Source organism: Hypanus sabinus, chromosome 16 (assembly GCF_030144855.1).
Source record: "Hypanus sabinus isolate sHypSab1 chromosome 16, sHypSab1.hap1, whole genome shotgun sequence".
NCBI lineage: Eukaryota > Metazoa > Chordata > Chondrichthyes > Myliobatiformes > Dasyatidae > Hypanus > Hypanus sabinus.
The window spans coordinates 80,965,353-80,982,759 of record NC_082721.1 but is presented as its reverse complement, the minus strand read 5'-3'; the positions used below and the strand labels follow the sequence as shown (position 1 = coordinate 80,982,759).

Sequence of the window (17,407 nt, the reverse complement as noted above, 5' to 3'; positions counted from 1 at the left end):
ATTTGTAATACTTAATATTGGAACACTATTGTTATTTTGTTTCCTATTCATTTTAACTGCATCTCTCTGTATCTGCAGATATCATGTTGGCTCCTTGGCATTTGGATCTCTGCTCTTGGCCATTGTCCAAATTATCAGAGTTTTATTGGAATATATTGATCAGAAATTAAAAGGTAAAACTATTTAAATTTTCTCTTTAGCTCCATGGGCTTAAGCCATCCAAAAACATTTTTCACAGCCTCATTAATTGCCCCTACTCCTCCAAGTTGAAGTTATCTCTTCACACCAGATTGTCAGTTCCATGCAGGTACAAAATAGGGTTCTACGTGTGCTTCAGGAGGAAGAGGAGTATTTAGCTGTACAATTTTTGTGCCTTCAGATATGGTGCTAGTAGTGTGTAACCAATGAGAAGGGTCACATCTGTGCCTTATCCAGGGTTCTTAGAGCGAATTTACTGGGTGCATATCAGTCTCAAAACTCCTGATAATTTGTTCCCTTCCTCATGCAAGGCATGGCTGTGTTCCATTTATGCTGTCCTTACTAGTTTTTTAGTTTATCATACACATCAGAAAGTCTGCAAAATGCTGGAGGAACTCAGCAGGTCAGAGAACATCTATACAAAAGGATAAACAGTTGACATTTTGGGCCGAGCCTCTCTTTAGGACTGAGAGGGAAGGGGGTAAATGCCAGAATAAAAAGTTGGGGTGAGAGGAAGGAGGCTAACTGGAAGGTGATAGGTGAAGCCAGGTGGATGGGAAAGGTCATGGGCTGGAGCAAAAGGAATCTTTTAGAGGAGAGTGAACCATAGGAGAAAGAGAAGAAAGAGGGCACCAGGGGAGATGATAGGCAGATGAGAAGAGATAAAAGCTTAGATTGGGGAATAGAAGTTTACCAAAAGGAGAAATTGATATTCCTGCTTCCCTCACTCTTTTGGAATACATGTTCACAATTGATCTATGAGAATAGCTGGAAAAGTTGAGGAGTATTGTGACTCACAATACCCCTGGAATGTTTACACTGAATATTTGGACCATTTTTTTCGTGGCAAACAACACCACTGAGCCTAAATTTTAAAAGTCAGCATCTTGCTCAGTGTATGCGGTCCAGAAACATACAACACCGTGAGTCCCGTGGTGAGTCCCAATTTGCCATCTTTGAAATCTTATGGGGAACTTGTGAAACTAATTGGGTCTCATTACAATCCTAAATCAGTTATTGTGCAACGCTTTGGGTTCAACACTCGTATTCAATTAGAAAATGAATCAGTAGTAATGTTTGTTGCTGAATTAAAGAAACTGAATTTTGTGATTTTTTTTGGTACTGTTCAAGAGGATATGATAGGAGATGTGTTGTCAGCATGTGTGATGTTCACATTCAACATCGCCTATTGGCAGAATCAGAGCTCACAATTAAGTCGGTGTTTGATATAGCAAATGATACAGAAGCAGCAGATAAAAATGCAGTTTAGTTTCAGCAGTGCAAAGTACAAAGAGAGGCGACATCCCCATTGCCTATAAATGCAGCTGATTATATTGATGTTAACAAAGTGTTCCTAGCTCAGAAAAAAGGGAATTACATTCCTGGTTTCCAATGTTACCATTGTGGTGAATTTTACCAGGAGCCTACTGACTGTCGACGCTGAGACTCCGCCTGCTCTAGTTGGCAAAAGTTTGCTGACCTCTGCCTCCGATCTGGTTTTATAGATAACTCCCTTTGAACTCGACACTGGATGTACTATTACTATGCAGTGAAAAGACATAGGTAGAAGTGTTTGGCTATGACTCTTTCAAGGCACTTACAACACTTCATTACACACGGAAGACTTGTATGAGGGAGCAGTTACAGCTGCTTGATTGTGACGGGGTTCTTCTTGAACATGAAATCAATTGAAATTACCAAGTGACTCCCTCATTCCAGAACAAGCTGGCGAACAAGACAGGTTAGCCCCGCAACCTATTGAAGCAAAATCCCCAGTTGAAAGCACTGAATCCAGACTATCACTTAGTCTTGGGGGCTTTTGGATTGTGCTGATCAAAATGGACCAGAAACCAGTGGAATATTATCAACAACACACACAAAATGCTGGTGGAACACAGCAGTCTAGGCAGCATCTATAAGGAGAAGCACTGTAGACGTTTCGGGCCGAGACCCTTCGTCCTGACTTGACTTGGCCCGAAACGTCAACAGTGCTTCTCCTTATAGATGCTGCCTAGCCTGCTGTGTTCCACCAGCATTTTGTGTGTGTTGTTGTTTGAATTTCCAGCATCTGCAGATTTCCTCGTGTTTGGAATATTATCAAGCTGGTTTTGTCTAAAAATTTACAGGTGCAGAGATGTCCTATCCATTGGGTGACTGTTTATCACTCTGTCATGTGACATCACATGATTGGTCAATTTTGTCGGCTTGTCCATCTATCAATTAATGCTTGACCTACAAATTATGTGCCTATGCACGTATCCATTGATTCCAGGTGACTACGAGGCAAGCAGATCTATTCAGCTGCACTGGACACGATAAACGTTCTTAATTGTAACAGTTCACTTAACAGAAATGCACAGGAGGTTAGAAGCTGCCATGCCTATGTTTCATAACTGTACCTTGCTGCCACATTTTTTCGTGTTCTCAGAGTGTGGGCAAACATTTTCCTCTGCTTGATATGAGTGGCTGTAGTGTAGAGAATGGAAATGATCCATTGTTGCACTAGAGAGTACTGCCTTTACAATGGGATAGCATAGAGCTGATGTTGCTCTTCATGTCAAATGTGATGTGTTTGATAGAAGTGGGAGCATTACTTTGTACTTAACTCGTGTCATATAAGTTTATTACTTCTGTGTGATGTACTAACAAAAATTATGCATCTTAACAAGATAGAGAATCACTGAAAGATTTTATATCCAAATTGGTGCGTTTGTGGCCATGATGATGTACTTCAGTGGTAAAATAAAATTGACTTTTATCATTGAAAGCTAATGCAGAGTTGATGCTTTTAATTACAGCAGGTGTATAGTTCCTCTCAAATCACTAACCAACTTTGCTATTAACTAAAATCATAGCTGATTCTGTGAAAGTTGCAGTCACTATTCCCATTGATTCTATTGGAGTATAAAGATCTGTGGGTATCAGTTTTGAATATGTTTGTTGATTGAGCATCGGCACTTTTTGTGGGTAAATAATTTCAAAGATGCACAATACATTGGGGAAAGAAATGTTTCCTCTTCCCTGCGTCTTTACAGCTTAGACCGGGGAGGTGAACGTTTTTTAGAAGTGTATGGCCAAATTGGTGATGATCTTTTTTAAAAAATCAGATGCTATGAGTATTTTGAACTGAAATTGTTATTGATTAATCAGTTAGTAACAATAATCATGGAACTTTCCAAATAAAAAGCATGAGTCCTATTGCTTACTTACATGTATTCGTTGGTTTTAGAAAATGTATGAGACAGATTAAAGCAATGAAGCATTTTAGCAAATCTTTTCAAAAGTTATTAATACATGTTTTTTTTAAAAAAAGTGAAAAATAACATCACTTATAAATTGTTTTGTTATTGTAACCATTTATTATCCAAGTACTGATTTGTATACCAGGATAGTGAGGATTTCAAAATGTATCATCCAACATTACATGTTCTCATAACCGTCTAGCTGGTGCCAAGCCAGCATAAGATGTTTCTTATGAAAACATTGCACTACTCTCTGGTTGTAAAAAAAATTATTTGCTGGCTCATTCGTACGTAGAGATAATCATTATGTATTCTTTTTAATTATAGGTGTGGTTTAAATAATTGAAGGACGGCACCACATGCCATCTTGGCCACCCCTAGCTTAGACAATTTCTCATTGTTAATGTTACCTTCTACTTCTCTATCTTTAAATCCATCAGATCTCCACCCATAGCAGCAGTTTTATTGATAGTTATGTGGATCATCAGCAGTTGAATCCAAGGAAACAACCTATTGACATTTGCATTTGTGATCCATTCAGAATCTCCCATGATCCTCTGAGTCAATGTTTTGGAACTTTATCGTATCATCTCTCAAGCAAACATATTGTTTCTTTCATGTGAAGACCCAAAAATACATGACAACTCCTAGGTGTGATCAGATCAAGTTTGTTTATAGTCTCAGCAGGACTTCCTCTTGCTTCCTAAATGTGTTACATAAAGTTAATGATAATATTTAGCTTGCTGGTTACAGGATCTAATTATTAAACATCATTAACTACTTCATAAGAATTGTTGAAATTACTCTGTGCCAACATTTGATAGTCAATCTTTAAAACATACAGAAAGAGCTTCATTATATGTTTTTGTAAGCTTGACTGGTGTTGTTTTATCAGAAATACAGGTTAATCAAAAATTGTCTCAGGAACTCCCTTGGGTGCTGGCCAGAGGTCGGACCTGGTGCTCCCCCTGCAGTTCAAGTTATGGCAGTCTGCTTGTTTGGTAGTGCTGATAACCACTTATGATTGAGTTCTGCTTCTCTTGCTTTATACACTCAGAGGCCACTTAATCTGTACACCTGCTCGTTAATGCAAATAATTAATCAGCCAATCTTCTGCAGCAATTCAATGCATAAAAACATACGGATATGGTCAAGAAGTTGAGTTGTTCAAACTAAACATCAGAATGGGGAGGAAATGTGATCTAAGAGGCTTTGCAATGATTGTTGGTACCAAATGGGGTGGCTTGAGTATCTCAGAAACTGCTGATCTCCTAGGATTTTCATGCACAACAGTTTCTCGACTTTATAGAGAATGGTGTGGAAAACAAGAAATATCCAGCGAGTGGCAGTTCTGTGGGCAAAATTGCCTTGTTAGTGAGAGATCAGAGGAGAATGGTCAGACTGGTTCAAGCTGACAGGAAGACAACAATAACTCAAATAACCACATGTTATGATAGTGGTGTGCAGAAGAGCATCTCTGAATGCACACCACATTGAGCTTTGAAGCGGATGGACTACAGTAGCAGAAGACCATGAACAAACGGTCAGTGGCCACTTTTTTAGATACAGGAGGTATTTATTAAAATGGCCAGTGAGTGTATGTTCATGTTTTCTTCCCTCAGCTATCTTCTTGCACAATTACTAATCTGCTCATCATCTCTTTGTATCCTCCTCATTGGTAATATTACCACCTGTCTCTGTATTGTCACCAGACATGGCTGCATTTATTCTTTGTCCTGGCGTGGTCATTGATGCAGATGTTAATACTGTAGATGACACCGCAGTTTTCCAGTTGTCCACTAGTCAACCAGATGATCTTAGAATCAGAGTGGCTTCAGTCCATCGTGTCCATACCAGCTCTCTCCCATAGACTTGAAAGACCGGAAGACCATAATGGAACCTCCCTCCACCATATCTGCAGGCCCTGGATTCCAGCCATGGACTATATAGAAAACTTTTCTTTACTCTTAACCCTACTTCTACTTTTACTTTGATTTGAAACCAGTCTTCAGTCCAAGCTGATCTATTATATCATAATCCTAATGGTTTAATCGAGTGTAACAGCTTATCAAGAATCTAGAGATATTACCTTGACAAGCTTACCCATATTTATCTTTCTATTTAACGCTGCAGAACATCTCCAACAGATTTGTCTAACTCAGTGTCACTTACTACACTTTTAACCACCAGTAATATTAGGAACTTTGATACCCAGTGGATTCCCTCCCTCTTTTATTTCTGAGCGGCGTTTTAAAGTTGGTCTGTGTGATTTGTTGGTTGGGTTGATGTGTTCATTCTTTTGAGGACTGGGTGAAAGATGTAATTTGTTATCGTTGTGGTTTACAGGTTCAGAAAACAAAGTTACGAAATTTCTGTTGGCCTGCTTAAAATGTTGCTTCTGGTGTCTGGAGAAATTCCTGAAGTTTTTGAACAGGAATGCGTATATAATGGTGAGTGCTTGAATCATCATGTTTCTTTGCACAGGAATTATTCAAAACATCTGCCTTAGTGGTCGATGATTTGCCATTTACAGTGTTGTTTCTGAGATTCCTTGTCTACAATTTCATTATACTGGTGACTTGGTCAGTCTTCTGGGTCTGTCCATCTTCCTACTGCCTCACCTTGTTCCCTTCATTGTACTGACCATCTGCCCTTTAGATGCAAGACAGAGAAAGACAGGGTCATCAGATGTGATATAAAGTTCAACGAAAACTCTTTTATCCTTTCTTCAAATGATCTTCCCCTCCCATCGCCACTATTTCTTCAGGTCATCCTATTCCCTTTCTCTTTCCCCATCCCTTTGTCTGCCTCCTTATTGTCTTTGCTTCTGTTGCTACTTTTCCCTGCTTTAACTCCCACAGATCTCTCTCTCACATTTTTCTTCAGTTAGTTTGTGTGTTTCTCTTATTTTTTTCTTTTTCTGGCCTCCTTTTATTTCTTTGGTCTGTTTGTACAGATCTGGAAGACCATCACTACAGATACTACTCTTTGCTGAGTGAAGTGTTCTGGATCTCCATGCTGTTACTAATGTGTGGTGCCAGGTGTGGGGGGAGGAGTATTGGTTTGAGGGTAAGGTAATTAGGCTACAGAATGACATTGATAAGATGGAAGAATAATGGTAGATGGAATTTATTCCTCTTAACTTTGAGAATTGCACATCGGGAGGACTAATAGAGGACATACACAATGAATAATAGGGTCCAAGGGAGTTTTGAGGAACAGTGGAACCTTGGTGTACAAGTCTAAAGATCTCTGAATGTGGCAGCATAGTTAAATAAGGTAATGAAGATGGCAAACAAAATGCTTATCTTTTATTAGCTGGAGCATGGTGCATAAAAGTAGCGATGGTATGTTGCAGCTTTATAAAACTGGGTTAGGCCACAGCTGAAGTACTGTGTGCAGTTCTGGTCACTACACAAAAGGAAGGACGTAATTGCACTGCAGAGGGTATTGAAGCGATTCATAAGGATGATGCTTGAGTGGGGGTAGGAGGAAGTGCTTCAATTATGAGGAGAAGCTGGATAAAATGGTTTGTTTTTGATTGAGCAGAGGGGGCTGAGGGGGAACTTAATATTAAGACAAACAGAATTATTAGGGGCAGAGGTAGGGTGTAGATCGTAGGAAACTTTTCTCCATAGCAGAGTTATCTAAAACTTGGGGGTCAGTGTTAAATAGTTTGGAGGGGATCAAAGAAGGATTTTTTTGTCACCAAAAGGGTTGTTGGAATCTGGAACATGCTGCCTGAAGGGTTGGTGGAAGCTGGTATTGTCGCAAAATTTAAGTATCTGGACAAGCACTTGAATCATCAAGGTATACAAGGCTGTGGATCAATTTCTGGTAAATGGGTTTAGTATATAAGGTTATTTAATGGTCAGCCTGCACACGATGGGCTGAAGGGCATGGTTCTGTGTTCTGTGGCTCTGGTTATTTGCTTGGGTTGCTATGTGCATTGTTGAATGGTGAACACATCCTTCAGTTTTGTCATAATTAGCTCTGCAATTGGTTAGGTTGACGGTACTCACTTTGGCTCAGAATGCTACTTGTTTAAGGTGATAATTGGAACACGTAACACAGAGAAGAGAATATTTATATCAACAAAGAGGGTTTTACCAATATTGCTCTCACTGTTTCTCTTCCCTCAGATTTCAATTTATGGGAGTAACTTCTGCACCTCAGCAAAGAATGCATTCTTCCTACTCATGAGAAATATCATCCGGTGAGAGTGTGAGCAAGTATTTGAGTGAGTGGGGAAAAAGTGACTTGGTTGGGGGTGTGTGGAGTGATGCAGCAAGTGTGTTCAGGGGAATTTTGAACAGCTGAAACAGTATCGTTGTGATTACTCAGTTGGTGATATTTTTTCTTCAGGGTGGTTGTTCTGGACAAAGTCACAGATTTCCTTCTGTTTCTTGGCAAGCTGCTCATAGTCGGAGGAGTAGGTTAGTATGCACAAACCTTCTACCCTGTGCTTCCATGCCTTGGGTGGAAACCTGCCTCCCTCTCTGCGCCTGGCATATACTCTCTCCTCTGAGGGGCTCCCACCTCTACCCCACCCCCTTGCTGGGAAGTTTCCCATTCCCTATGTCCTTGTGTTTTGGTAGCATAAACCTGTGTTAAGGTCCAGTGGTCACTATGCTGAGTCTGCTGTTGATAGTGCTAGAAGTCCATGCACAACCTGATGTGGCATGATGTCCACTCTGAGGTAGAGATTTGCTACTTGGTTCCAGCTCTACTCTGAGTTTGCTGGTCCCAGCCAGATGGTGGTTGGCGCTGCAGCTCTGTATCCTGGGCAGAAGCAGGTGAGTTCTCACCATTGATCAATCTCCTATGGGGTCAGGTTTGGATTTGGAGTTGCCTTGTCGAAGGCTGCTGACATCTGATGTGGAAGCTCATAAGGTAGGCTCAAGGGCCAGTAAGGATATGGAGAATGGTGTAGGAGTGTTTGGTTAGGAAGCTTCTGGTTTGGAGGGTTGTTGAGAGTGAGCTCAACCTGCCAATATGACCACATGCATTGAAGTTGATCACTGACTGATTTGATTTTTTTCTCATCCTCAGGCATCCTTGGATTTTTCTTCTTCACTAATCGGATAACGATATTGGAGGACAAGACGCCAGCTCTGAATTATTACTGGCTTCCACTGCTGGTGAGAGAGTTGCATGTGTTAACTACATAGCCCACACTCAAACCTCTCAGCACATCTATGTTAGTCTTCCACCAATACGCAATGAATAACCAAGGTGTACAAACTAGAAAGATGCTACACCTTTCACCTTCACTGTGCTAATTAACTGATCTCAGCTACATTTACATTTGTGTTCAGCACATTGGATTGGAGAGGGGTACGTGCCCTAGATTTCTGCTGCTAATTGCAGTCTGGTGATGCCCTGCTGGAAAGCTTGTGCGGGCGTGTGTGTATGTGTAAGGAGGGAGGGAATGAAAGCATTCATGGCAGATGAGATGTAGGGTTGAGTCTCAACAATGTGCCAATACATGCAGTGCCACAGCTACCTTAACTACTTACTGAGGCTTCTAATGATACCAGCCCAGAGCACCCCCGCCTCCCTGGCCATGCTCTCTTCTCGCTGCTACCATCAGGAAGAAGTTAAAAAATCCTCAGGACCTACACCACCAGGTTCAGGAACAGTTATTACCCCTCAACCAATGGGCTTTTGAACCAGAGGGCATAACTTCACTCGCTCTATTACTGAACTGTTCCCATAGCCTCCTACAACTCTACATCTTACATTTTCAATATTTATTGTTTTTTTTTGTATTTACACAGTTTGTTGTCTTTTGCACATTGATTGTTTATCCATCATTTTGAGTGTTCTTGGATTTTCTGAGTATGCCCACAAGAAAACAAATTTCAGGGTCATACATAGTGACATTATGTACTTTGACATTAAATTTACTTTGAACTTTGAGAGAGCCTTAATTTCAGAACAGAAAAGGAGAATATTTTGAGGGATGCTAATAATTGTGAAATGTGTGACCGTCACAGTATGGTGTGATAGCTATTAATTACAGCAGTGTGGAAAATAACAAATATACAGTACCTATGAAAAATATTCACCCCCCCCCCCCGAAGTTTTCATGTTTTATTGTTTTACAACATTGAATCACAGTGGATTTTAATTTAGCATTTTTGACACTGATCAACAGAAAAGACTCTTTCATGCCAAAGAGAAAACGAATTTCTACAAATTGGTCTAAATTTATTATAATTATTAAACACAAAATAACTGATTGCATAATTACCTGCCTTAAGTCTGTATTTAGTCGATGCACCTTTGGCTGCAATTACTGTCATGGCCTGAGTGGATCAGTTTTGCACATCTGGGCACTGCAATTTTTCCCTTTTCTTTGCAAAACTGCTCAAGCACAGGGATTATTGGTGAACAGCTCTTTTTAAGACCAGCCACAAATTCTCAATTGGATTGAAAACTGGACTTTGACTTGGCCACTCCAGGACATTAAATTTGTTGTGCGACTTGGGAGAAGATTTGTTTTCCAGCAAGAAACTAGCTTTGGCTTCCTCATACACCCTCTACTTTGCTTTTACTTTGGCTCTGACTTCTTCCATTCGAAAATTTCTTATTTCGAATATATCTGTCTTGCACTTCCCTCGTTTTTCACAGAAACTCCTGCCATTGCTGCTCTGCTGTCCTTCCTGCAAATGTCCCTTTCCAGTCAACTTTGGCCAGCTCCCCCTCATGCCATTGTAATTTCCTTTATTCCACTGAAATACCAACACATTGGAATTTAGTCGCTCCTTCTCAAATTTCAAAATGAACTTGATCATATTGTGATCACTGGTCCCTAAGGGTTCCTTAATCTTAAGCTTTCTTATCACCTTTGGATCATTGCACAGCACCCAATCCAGCACAGCCAATTCCCTAGTGGGATCAACACAAGCTGTTCTAAAAAGCCATCCCTTACAAATTCTCTCCATTGAGGTCCAGTACTGACCTGGTTTTCTCAATCCACTTTCATGTTAAAATCCCCAATGATTATCATGACATTGCCCTTCTGACACAATTTTCTCCAAACAGCAGCCTAGATGTGGATTACAAACTAGAAAATTGTAATCCACATCTAGGCTGCTGTTTGGAGGCCTGTACACAACTGCCAGTAGGGTCCTTTTACCCTTGCCATTTCTTAATTCAACCCATAGAGACACTATACTTTCCGATCCTATGTCATCCCTTTCTAATGATTTAATATTACTTCTTGTACACAGACCCATACCACCCCCTCTGCCTACTAACCTATCTTTCCAATACACCATGTATCCTTGGACGTTCAACACCCCAAGGCAGCCATCCTTTAGCCAAGTTTCAGAGATGGCCACAACATCATACTTGCCAATCTGCAGCTGAATTTTAAGATCGTCCATTTTATTTCTTGTGCTGCGTGCATTCAAATATAACTTTTTCAGTCCTGTATTTGGTGCTTTATGTTGTAAATCATCTCACTGGCTGTGATTATGCCTCATCTCCTGCCTGTCCTTCCTATCATCTCTGTTGCACGCTATCTTTGATTTATTTCTGTTTTTCCCTTTCCTCAGCCCTATCACTCTGTTTTCCATCCCACTGCCAAATTAGTTTAAATCCTCCCTAACAGCTCTAGTAAACCTTTCCTGCTAGGATATTGGACCCCTTTGGGTTCAGCTGTAACCCATCCCTTTTCTACAGGTCATACCTCTCCCAGAAGAGGCCCCATTGATCCAGGAACCTGAAGGCTACACCAGTCTCTCAGCCACACATTAATATTCCTGATCATGCTATTCTTGCACCTGTTAGCATTGTGGCACAGATAGCAATCCTGAGATTACTACCCTGGAGGTCCTGTCTTTCAGCTTCCTACCCAACTCCCTAAATTCTCTCTTCAGGACCTTCTCCCTTTTTCTACCAATGTCATTGATACCAGCGTGTACCAAAACCTGGCTGTGCACCCGCTCCCTTCAGAATACTCCGTACCTGATTTGAGACATCCGTACCCCGGCACCTGGGAGGTACCACACCATGCAGGTATCTCTATCAGGCTGACAGAACCTCCTGTCTGTTCTCTTCACTATGGAATCCCCTATGACTACCGTATTCCTCATCTTCTTCTCTCCTTTCTGCACCATGGAACCAGGCTTAGTGCCAAAGACCCGATTGCCATAGTTGTCCTCTGTCAGGTCACCCCCCCTGAGTTTTTTCATGTGAGTTTTTTTTTTCAGGAGTTCCTTTCTCTTTGCCACTCTCCCATAAAGCTGCGACTGGTAAAGCACCTGGACGACAGTTGTATGCACAGTCTCTCCCATCTCAGCCACTGTAACTTGTAAATCTCCAGAGTTGTCATAGGTCTCTTGGTGGCCTCCCTCACTAGTCTTCTTGCATGGTCACTTAGTTTTTGAGGATAGGCAGATTTACAGTTGTCCCATAATCTTTTCATTTCTTGATGATTAACTTAATTGTACTCCAAGGGATATTTAGTGACTTGGAAATTTTCTTGTATCCATCTCTTCCTGACTTGTGCTTTTCAATAACCTTTTCGCAGAGTTGCTTGAAGTGTTCTTTTGACTTTATGGTGCAGTTTTTGCCAGGATACTGACTCACCAGTAGTTGGACCTTCCAGATATAACCATATAACCATATAACAATCACAGCACGGAAACAGGCCATCTTGGCCCTCCTAGTCCGTGCCGAACCCTTAATCTCACCTAGTCCCACCTACCCGCACCCAGCCCATAACCCTCCACTCCTTTCCTGTCCATATACCTATCCAATTTTACCTTAAATGACACAACTGACACAACTACTTCTGCAGGAAGCTCATTCCATATACCTATCCAATTTTACCTTAAATGACACAAATGACACAACTACTTCTACAGGAAGCTCATTCCACACAGCTATCACTCTTTGAGTAAAGAAATACCCCCTCGTGTTTCCCTTAAACTTCTGCCCCCTAACTCTCAAATCATGTCCTCTAGTTTGAATCTCCCCTACTCTCAATGGAAACAGCCTGTTCACGTCAACTCTATCTATCCCTCTCAAAATTTTAAATACCTCGATCAAATCCCCCCTCAACCTTCTATGCTCCAATGAATAGAGACCTAACTTGTTCAACCTTTCTCTGTAACTTAATTGCTGAAACCCAGGTAACATCCTAGTAAATCGTCTCTGCACTCTCTCTAATTTATTGATATCTTTCCTATAATTCGGTGACCAGAACTGCACACAATATTCCAAATTTGGCCTTACCAATGCCTTGTACAACTTTAGCATTACATCCCAACTTCTGTACTCAGTGCTTTGATTTATAAAGGCAAGTGTTCCAAAAGCCCTCTTCACCACCCTATCTACATGAGACTCCACTTTCAGGGAACTATGCACAGTTATTCCTAGATCTCTCTGTTCCTCTGCATTCCTCAATGCCCTACCATTTACTCTGTATGTTCTATTTGGATTATTCCTGCCAAAATTTAGAACCTCACACTTCTCAGCATTAAACTCCATCTGCCAACGTTCAGCCCATTCTTCTAACCGGCATAAATCTCCCTGCAAGCTTTGAAAATCCACCTCATTATCCACAACACCTCCTACCTTAGTATCATCGGCATACTTACTAATCCAATTTACCACCCCATCATCCAGATAATTTATGTATATTACAAACAACATTGGGCCCAAAACAGATCCCTGAGGCACCCCGCTAGTCACCGGCCTCCATCCCGATAAACAATTATCCACCACTACTCTCTGGCATCTCCCATCTAGCCACTGTTGAATCCATTTTATTACTCCAGCATTAATACCTAACGATTGAACCTTCTTAACTAACCTTTCATGTGGAACTTTGTCAAAGGCTTTGCTGAAGTCCATATAGACTACATCCACTGCCTTACCCTCGTCAACATTCCTCGTAACTTCTTCAAAAAATTCAATAAGGTTTGTCAAACATGACCTTCCACGCACAAATCCATGCTGGCTACTTCTAATCAGATCCCGTCTATCCAGATAATTATAAATACTATCCCTAAGAATACTTTCCATTAATTTACCCACCACTGATGTCAAACTGACAGGTCTATAATTGCTAGGCTTCCTTCTAGAACCCTTTTTAAACAATGGAACCACATGAGCAATACGCCAATCCTCCGGCACAATCCCCGTTTCTAATGACATATTAAAGATCTCCGTCAGAGCTCCTGCTATTTCTACACAAACTTCCCTCAAGGTCCTGGGGAATATCCTGTCAGGACCCGGAGATTTATCCACTTTTAAATTTCTTAAAAGCGCCAGTACCTCCACCTCTTTATTTGTCATAGGTTCCATAACTTCCTTACTTGTTTCCCACACCTTAGACAATTCAATATCCTTCTCTTTAGTGAATACCGAAGAGAAGAAATCATTCAAAATCTCTCCCATCTCCTTCGGTTCCACACATAGCTGACCACTCTGATTCTCTAAGGGGCCAATTTTATCCCTCACTATCCTCTTGCTTTTAATATAACTGTAGAAACCTTTTGGATTTACTTTCACCTTATTTGCCAAACCAACCTCGTATCTTCTTTTAGCTTTTCTAATCTCTTTCTTAAGATTCCTTTTACATTCTTTATATTCCTCGAGCAATTCCTTTACTCCATGCTGCCTATATCTATTGTAGACATCCCTCTTTTTCTGAACCAAATTTCTAATATCCCTTGAAAACCATGGTGCTCTCAAACCTTTAACCTTTCCTTTCACCCTAACAGAAACATTAAGATTCTGTACCCTCATAATTTCACCCTTAAATGACCTCCATTTCTCTATTACATCCTTCCCATAAAACAACTTGACCAATCCACTCTCTCTCTAAATCCCTTCGCATCCCCTCAAAGTTAGCCTTTCTCCAATCAAAAATCTCAACTCTAGGTCCAGTCCTGTCCTTCTCCATAATTATATTGAAGCTAATGCTATTGTGATCACTGGACCCGAAGTGCTCCCCAACACATACATCTGTCAGCTGACCTATCGCATTCCCTAACAGGAGATCCAACACTGCCCCATCTCTAGTCGGTACTTCTATGTATTGTTGCAAAAAACTATCCTGCACACATTTCACAAACTCTAAACCATCCAGCCCTTTTACAGAATGAGCTTCCCAGTCTACGTGTGGAAAATTAAAATCTCCCACAATCACCACCTTGTGTTTACTACAAATATCTGCTATCTCCTTACACATTTGCTCTTCCAACTCACGCACCCCATTAGGTGGCCTATAATACACTCCTATCAGTGTTACTGCACCTTTCCCATTCTTCAATTCCACCCAAATGGCCTCCCTAGAGGAGCTCTCTAATCTATCCTTCCAAAGCACCGCCATAAGATTTTCTCGGACAAGCAATGCAACACCTCCTCCTCTGGCCCCTCCTACTCTATCACACCTGAAGCAACTAAATCCAGGAATATTTAGTTGCCAATCACACCCTTCCTGCAACCATGTTTCACTAATAGCTACAACATCATAATTCCAGGTATCAATCCACGCTTTAAGCTCATCCACCTTTCTTACAATGCTCCTAGCATTAAAATAGATACATTTAAGATACTCTCCATCTCCTCCTCTCTTTCCATCCCTAACAATGCATTCAAATTTATTATCAAATTCAAATTATAGGTGTGTATTTACTACAATCAATTGAAACATCTGACTGTACACTAGATCTCTAGTTAACTAATTGTGTGGCTTCTAAAACCAATTGGCTGCACTGGTGCTGATTTGGTGTGTCATATTAAAGGGGGTAAATACTTATGCAATCAATTATGTTTTATATTTGTACTTAATTTAGATTCCATTGTAGAGATCTGTTTTCACTTTGACACAAGGCGGTGTTTTTCTGTTGATCAGTGCCAAAAAAAGCCAAATTAAATCCACTGTTATTCAATGTTATAAAACAATAAAACTTCCAAGGAGAGGGTGAATACATTTTATAGACACTGTATGTGATAATATTGTTATGCCATGTGTTTTGATGCTGGGTGTAATAGTATTGAATGATAATGAATCATCTGGAAAGTGGAGGAAAGCTGACTGTGCCAGTAATATTCCTATTATTCTGTGTTACAGACTCTGATTATTGGCTCATACCTTGTTGCACATGGGTTCTTCAGTGTCTATGCTATGTGTGTGGACACACTGTTCCTCTGTTTCTGTGAGTATCATACATGTGCTTCTGTGTTTCTCAGCGGGGGCTGAAATTCAGATCTGATGCTTTGTTAATGATTTAGTGAAAGCTTTGATTATTTATCTTAAGCATCTAAGCAGAAAAATATGTTCTATATCTTTAAAATCTGAGTTTATTCTTGTTATTTCTGAATGATGAATTTTTTTTGTCATCTGCAGCTTCAAAGTCCAGCCCCTAGTTGCTGCTGAACTAATGAATCTCAGCTTGGTGCTCTATAGGAGCCTCAACTGGTTTCAGCATGAACCAAGAATTAGCTCCTTTGTGAATATCAATTAAATACGGGTCCATTTTGATTGACAATTGTTACCTTGGCCATACTGCAGACAAGATTGAGCCACACCAAGGGATAAATAGTCTCCTTCTGCTCCAATGTTCCTAAAATGACCGTGACTCAGACCATACTCCATTCACTGCACTGTACTCCAGTGAAGGTTGCTACTTTTAGGAAAACCGGGGAGAAAGATGAGAGTACTGAATTTATCTTTGTCTCAGAGGACCAGTTTAAAATCCGCATCAGTTGTCATTGTAATCATGGTTTCATTTAAGATTTGTTGAAAGACTGGATTCAGTTGAGCTGTACTTTGCTAAGGACCAAATTTGTTCATAGTCCATGCTGGTCAAATTTCTTGCCAATTTAGCTGATGTTTATGACTTCAGACATTTTCTGTATCTAATTATTTGCATTTAGCTCATCCCCATTAGCTCTCCCTAACAGGATCTTTTACTTATTTCCCTCTTTTAGTTTTATCTATCTTCCAATCCAGTTTTCTGTTGTATTTTCACAATTACAGTGGAGCCTTTGTTGTGTGGATTACGCACGAACCCACCCCCTTTCACTCAGGAGAAATCTGGACAGAGTTAGGCCCTTTAACCTGAATGGGATCTGCCTCTGGATACATTCCCAACTCATGTTGAAACATACGGTTGCTGCCTTGTCAATTATGGGTTGACAGTGTCAAGTCAGTCATAGACAGCCTTGTTTTGTTCCTGTACTCTTTGTACATCCTCAGATCCAGAGGGAACTAGGTCCTGAGTTGTTTGAATGTGAAAGGCTGGAGCTTCTGCCAACATTCTCAGAGAATATCCTGTCAAATAAATTGGGGCTTTGTTTATATTTGTGTGTGTGCATGCGTGCGTGTGCGTGCGAACGAACAAACTGAACCAAGCCCCAATTTGTTATCTGATGAAGGGAATTCACTCTCAAGTATAGATAGCCATGGTCTTTTTTACAGTAATTCTAGCTACCTGTTTTTTCTGATCTTGCATTGCTAATCACCATCCTGAGCTCTGTCTATATATGTGTGCTGCAATATGTTCTTTTGCTGGCTCTGATTATTATCTGCCTCTTTCTCTTTTACTCTCCCCCTTCTTTCCTCTTGCTGTCACCTTGTCCTCCATTCATCACCTGTGATATACTTGGATTCTTCTGCTTTTCCTCTACTGCTGTGTCGTTGTTGGGAAACCAGGTGAAGATTTGGAACGGAATGACGGCTCTCCAGAGAGACCATACTACACATCACCAGAGCTACGTGACATTTTGTACAAAAAGGAACTGTACCCTTCTCACACGTCAGAATTGCAAGAAGAGTGATGGCAAGCTTCTGAATGAGGCACAGTCACTTTTACTAAACCTCTAATGAATCCATTAGTAATTCCCTCCAGAGAAGATCCAGTAACTCAACTGCCAACACTTGCTTTGTCTCTGCAGAATTCCCTATGTTAGTAATATTACCTAACAGTGTGAATTGAAGA

The 17,407-nt window shown here is 40.6% G+C and overlaps 1 protein-coding gene across 2 annotated transcripts in view; it reads left to right on the top strand.

Moving 5' to 3' along the window:
• Positions 1 to 17,407, top strand: part of LOC132406485 (choline transporter-like protein 2) — a 128,212-nt gene that overhangs the window by 108,540 nt on the left and 2,265 nt on the right. For both annotated transcript variants that reach the window (XM_059992224.1, XM_059992223.1), the window contains exons 16-21: positions 79 to 173; positions 5,787 to 5,890; positions 7,583 to 7,656; positions 7,806 to 7,876; positions 8,493 to 8,581; positions 15,538 to 15,622. In XM_059992224.1, coding sequence (XP_059848207.1) covers positions 79 to 173; positions 5,787 to 5,890; positions 7,583 to 7,656; positions 7,806 to 7,876; positions 8,493 to 8,581; positions 15,538 to 15,622 — 518 coding nt within the window. The remainder of the gene's footprint in view (positions 1 to 78; positions 174 to 5,786; positions 5,891 to 7,582; positions 7,657 to 7,805; positions 7,877 to 8,492; positions 8,582 to 15,537; positions 15,623 to 17,407) is intronic.